Consider the following 5,973-nt stretch of genomic DNA (forward strand, 5'->3'; position numbering starts at 1 on the left):
CTTCTTCTTCTTCATTTTTTTTAAGACTTGTTATTGTTAATTATTATTGTGCTCAAGAGCGAGTTTGATAAAAATTGGGTACTAGACTACTAGTGTCTCATTTGAAAACCCCAAATAAAAATTGTCCTATCAATTTTTTGATTTCATAATGTAGCTTGTTAGATTGCCTTTTGTGGTGGGGACGAAAACGAGTCTCTTTCCATCTCCTCTCTTCCTCCCTTCATTTTCTATCAGGAGGATGGGGATAGACTACATCCCTCCTTTTCTGCTCCTTAATGAAATAAAAAATATATTTATTAATAAAAATAAATAAATAAATGAAAAAAAAAGTCACCAAGATGGGCTCGGACTTGGAAATTTTCAATTAAATTAGATACTCCAGGTTGTTTCTTTATTGCTTGAAGTCTATCAATGTATCTTGCCTGCACAAATGAAGGTTCGGCTTAGGGCTATAATCGATTGGTTTCAGTCGGTGTGAAGGCTCCATGTTGCCCCGAACTAATACCCCCGGTTTTGCCAAATTCAAAACTGATACCAACCGAGACAAAAACAAAACCGCAAGACACCGAACCCTGAAAACAACAGTTAGTGCGGTTTATTTTTTCGGTTTCCTTATCTCATCTATTTTCTAAGAAAGCAAACAAAGAAATTGATCCAGAGAAAAGAAACAAAGAACAAACTCAAAATATAAACCCAGCAAACTAAATCCAAGCAAAAAGAGTGGTAGCACTTCTTTTGATCTCCAATGGCGTCTCATCTAAAAGATGAAGATGGTGGCTAAAGAAATAAGTAAGGGATAAGTGAAGAGGGAGGGAGAGCGGGGTAGGGGCGGTTGAGAAGAGAGGATTAGTGAAGAGGAGAGAAGGAAAACTGGAAAACGATTGAGGAGAAATGAGGATGGGCGATTAAATGAGAAAGAGATGCTAGGGTTTTAGAAGTTTAGTTTTAAATAAAGCCCAAAACGGCGTCGTTTTGATAATAGAAGCTTTAAAAAAAAAAAAAAAGCTATTCCAAAGGTTAGAATGTGGGACAAGAACTTCAAAAACACGCACTTTAACCCTTAAGGTAACACACATTTACTAAATGTATATACCTATAATGATATATATCGGTCGGTTTCGGTTTGGTTCGATATAATTTTCACTAACCGGGCCTATTGGCCCAAGTGGTACCCGGTCTCCATAGTGACCTTCAGCTCAGGGGTTCGAGCCCCTGCACCTGCATAAACAATTACCTAGCAAAAAAGATATAATTTTCACTAAAATCAAGACCGAATCGATAAATTTCAGTTTTTTAAAATTTAAACCGAAACCGAACTTAACCCAAAAAAAAAACTGAAAAATTAAATTTGGTTTGGGCAGTTTTAGTCGGTCCATTTGGTTTTTCAGTTTTTTGAACACAATTGACTCCGGCTGTTAAAAACTTTAATGGAAGTCCAATTAAGGTGGGCTTGAACCGTACCTAGTTTTAACTTTCCCACTGCATGGTCCAACTAAAAATGACACTTGCCAATGAGCAACTCATTCTGAACTAGTAATTGAAATCGAGAATAAATTAGTTTAGGCATTACATTAGACTACTTCAAAAAATTTGGCATCCACAAGAGAGAGGAAAAGTGATTTTTTTTGGAATTCATTAAAAATGATAGAGAGGAAAAGTGATTTTTTTTGGAATTCATTAAAAATGATAGAGTAAAAGTGTCTACTTTAGCTTACATTAAGTTTTCATTATTATTTTATTTTAGAGAAGACAACATTTATATAATATTTTCACAACAAATTATAGGTGGTAAGTTATTATTGGTTCTAATTTGAATTCACAATTTAATTTATTTTGTTGCCTAATCGTAACAACTAATAATAACTTGTCATTTATAATTTGTTGTGAAAGTGGTGTGAACATAACATCTCTTTATTTTAAACTAAAAAAAGGCTTTGTTTAATTGAAGAATGGAAAAGATAAATGATGGAAGAATATAATTACAAAGAATAAATATAATTTTTTCTTATTGGTAGAGAAAGAAGATGTAAAGGAAAAAACTATTTTAAATTATTACTTCTTTTTTTTAAGGATTTTAAATTATTACTATTGCACTCTCAGATTTAAAAATTATTACTAATAATAATATTGATCACGTACTGTATGCATCTATTTGACCTATTCATTAATTTTTTTTTTCTTCCATATATATATATATATATATATATATATTGTTTAGAAACTCAAAATTTGAGCATTCCATCTTGGTTAGAGCTTAATATCTTTCTGAAAAGAAAATATTTATATTTTTTCCCTTTAAAATATCTCAAGATATTAAACATAACTATTAGATTTTTTTTTCTTCGAGACATTAGATTATGAAATTAGTTTTAAAAATTTTAAAATTTTTTATACATTTTTATTTTTTGTCAAATTAACTATCCCATTAAGCATTTATAATTTTGTTTTATATTTTAGAATGTATATATTGTGTAGTAGTGAAACTTGTGAGTTTATTTTAATTAAATTTTCAAATTGTAGTCTAGGCTTCTTTGTGTTTGTGCCAATAGATTCAATACCAAACCGAAAACCATTTCGGTTTGATCAAGGAAATGATACATTTTTGGGTTTACCGCAATTTTGCAATTTTATATATATACACACACTTAAAAATAAAAATAAAAAATAAAAAAATAAAATAGCTAATGCCTAGTCCACTTCACTACCTAATTAAAAATAAAAACTAAATAAGAGTGGTAAAAAATCTAAAATAAAAGAAGAGTAAACGGTTTCGGCCTTTGGGGTTTTCCATGGAATTAAAAAAATAAAATAATAGAAAGTTAAAAAGTGGCATCCGCCCAGTAACTTTGGTCAAATAAAATGTGGGTTAGGAGTGAATTGTGAACAGTGGAGAAGAATCTTGAGTTTCTCTGTTAACATTTTCTTTAGAACACAAGACAAGAAGAAATGCCGAAACAGAGAGAGAAAATACTGGTAAATGAAGGTTTCACAGTGGCGAAGAGGTGCTGTAGCTGTAAGTAGCAAAAAATTTCTAGAAACCCATTTCAATTTGTACCGGTCCGGAATGTAGCTACCGCCGAAAAGCACCAAAATGGGTAGAGAGGGCCAAAACAAGCCAAAAACACCCGGCTATTTAGGATGGTACGAATCAGCCCCGTTGCTGTATAGCTCCAAAACTCTCTTGGTTGTGCTATTTATTTATTTTTATATAAGATAAAAATTCAATTGTAAAGCTCATTTTTAGTGACTTCAACCTTGATTTTTACCGTTCACACCTCACAAACATATAAACTTGTAAAATAACTATTATACCAAAAGTATGTGGTGATGTGCTATTTATTTTTATTAACAATGTTAAGATTTGTATAATTATTTAACAAGTATCAATTTGCGGAACTGAGCTTTAATTGCAAGTGATAAATACCTATTTTTTATATATTAAAAAAAAAAAATTTCAAGAAAAATATATGTTAATCCTATCCGCAGCCAGATTGGCCCTTATTTTTACTGAACCCGACCTGCCAGCCTGTTATGCAAGGTCTACATTTTAGGGTTTGTTTTAACTTTCAAGTTTCAACACCATTGTACCATATCCAGGATGTGAATAAGGTGAGGTGGCCCAAAAAATTGATGAGGTTTTTGAATCCATTAATTTGTCTTTAAACTGAACCGTAAGTTTTAACTAATTAATAATGTAACATACAAAATTCAAAAGAAAATATTTTCTAAAAGTAAATGTGAATAGGCAATTACGAGTCTCAGTCATAGTAATTCAATCAGAAGACTAAGTAAACAAATTCTAGTTTTAATAGATTAAAACGTATTACCTATGTAATGTTGGAAATTAAGGGGTTGTTGCGTATTGTCTGAAATAGTACACGTACGCTTAAACATCTTATCTTTTATCTCGTTGACTGCTAAATTAACAATAACTTGTTAGTACTATGAAATTCAGCAAAAAAAAAATCTTATTAGTACCAAGAAGAGAGAAATCAACCTGTTAAAGAAAGACTGGGGGAAAACTTAATTGAACTGTAGTAAGGTTACATTATACAGTACAGTTCATCCAATTTTCCAATCACAGCATTTCAACTGAAAATCATTAAAAATTTCTTTGTTAAGTTTTCTTGTGGACTTAACCGCACTCTCGCTTAGGTGTCGCATTATGATTGGGAGCCTCAACATACTGAATGGGAGGGAACTGGATGCACATAGAAGAAGGATTCAAAATAATAAAACAAATATAAATAAGTTGTGAATAGAAGCAACCATCACAGGACGAAGCCTACCCCATAACAACATAACTCCAGGAGACAAGATCACAAGAATCAATCCCTTAAAGTCTTCTTCTTCTCAAGCTTAGTAAGACAGATCATAGAGAGATGGCAAGTGGAATTCTGGAGGTTGTGCTGGTTGATTGCAAAGGCATTCGAGAGAAAGAATTCTTGGGTAATTATTATTTTTTTTCATTTTGCTTTCATGGGATTACTTGGAATCTCTTTTTTTCTCTTTTTAAGTTATTGCTAAGTTTGATTTAAAGTTGGCTAAAAGATCCGAAATTTACAGTGAAAATGAATCCATACGTTGTGATTCGATATGGAAATCAAGAGTGTAAGAGCAGCGTGGCTGGAGGTTAGCCTACATGATCCATTTATTATGTGCATGTACACTGCAATGCATGTGTCTTTCTTTTTTGGGAACATTTAAATTTCTTTGATAACAAAAGGTGTTTAAGTAATTGTAGGGGAAGGAAAGAAACCAGTATGGAACGAGAAATTTACGTTCAACGCTGAGTACCCGGGTGGTGAAGATCACAAATATAAGCTTACTTTTCATATCATGGACAAGCACAAGATCTCTGATGATGTTTTTGTTGGCGAAACCATGTAAATTTCTCTCTCTCAAAAGAAAATTTATTGAGGTTGTGGAGAAAGTATGTTTTTACAGAAAACATAACTAAATTAAATTAAATAAAAAGAACCCTATAAAATATAAATCTTTGAAACTTTCTCTGGCTAATTAATATTGTTTACCGTTACGTGCTTTGACTTGATTAAATTGCTAAAGATTCAAAACTTATTTATCATTTTAATTTGGCTAATCTTCATGTGTACAGAATATATGTTAAGGATGTTGTGTCGCTAGGGGTGGAAACGGGAAAGGCTGAACTTCGTCGAGGCAAGTATAGGGTTGTCCTTCCTGACAAGACTTATGCCGGAGAGATTTGTGTTGCAGTAAATTTCACTTCAAATGTCTAACTAAATTTATTTACGATAATGCTACATATGCAAACTTATTGCGGAGACACTTTTTGATTGGCGCAATATTATTTTTATTAAGACGGCTTCTACTATCATCAATATTATTGTATACCAATCATAACCTTCCACCTCAATAGTTATGAAGAATATTATGGAATTTATTAGCGTCATTGAACTTATTGTTTATGTAATGTGTCAATGCGTTGTTCCTTACTTTTTTTTTTATTATTTATTTATTTTTAAGACTAGTTATTGTTGATTATTATTGTGCTCATGAGTGAGTTTGATAAAAATTGGGTAATAGTGCCCCATTTTAAAGTCCCAAATAAAAATTGTCCCCTTAATTTTTTTGACTCATAATGTAGCTTGTTAGATAGACTTTTTGTGGTTCGTACGAGTCTCTTGCCATCTCCTCTCTTCTTCTCTTGGTAATCTGTCCCGAGGATGGAAATGGGCTATGTCCTCCTCTTCTTCACCTTAATAAAATAATAAATATATTTAATCATAAAAAATAAAAATAAATGAAAAATAATTTTTCATTTAGTCACCAAGATGGGCTGGGACTTGGAAATCCCTCAGTTCAATTAGAAACTCCAGGTATGCTTCTTTATTGCTTGGAGTCCATCAGTGTATCTTGCCTGCACAAATGAGGGCCCGGCTGTTAAGGTGGGCTTGAACGTACCTATAGTTTTAGCTTTCCCACTGCGTGGTC

At 32.1% G+C, this 5,973-nt stretch overlaps 1 protein-coding gene across 1 annotated transcript; it reads left to right on the plus strand.

Moving 5' to 3' along the window:
• The first annotated feature begins 4,382 nt into the window (after positions 1-4,382).
• On the plus strand, positions 4,383-5,379 carry LOC115952629 (16 kDa phloem protein 1-like). The gene is made up of 4 exons (XM_031069807.1): positions 4,383-4,449; positions 4,567-4,632; positions 4,745-4,886; positions 5,117-5,379. Exons 1-4 carry the CDS (start codon positions 4,383-4,385, stop codon positions 5,256-5,258), a joined length of 417 nt encoding a protein of 138 aa, XP_030925667.1. The 3' UTR covers positions 5,259-5,379.
• The last annotated feature ends 594 nt before the right edge of the window (positions 5,380-5,973 follow it).

Source organism: Quercus lobata, chromosome 7, assembly GCF_001633185.2.
Source record: "Quercus lobata isolate SW786 chromosome 7, ValleyOak3.0 Primary Assembly, whole genome shotgun sequence".
Taxonomy (NCBI): domain Eukaryota; kingdom Viridiplantae; phylum Streptophyta; class Magnoliopsida; order Fagales; family Fagaceae; genus Quercus; species Quercus lobata.

Coding starts and splice junctions, on each gene's coding strand:
- LOC115952629 (XM_031069807.1), top strand. CDS start 4,383: ATGGCAAGTGGAATTCTGGAGGTTGTGCTGGTTGATTGCAAAGGCATT. Junction 4,450..4,566: donor TCGAGAGAAAGAATTCTTGG/GTAATTATTATT, acceptor CGAAATTTACAG/TGAAAATGAATCCATACGTT. Junction 4,633..4,744: donor TAAGAGCAGCGTGGCTGGAG/GTTAGCCTACAT, acceptor AAGTAATTGTAG/GGGAAGGAAAGAAACCAGTA.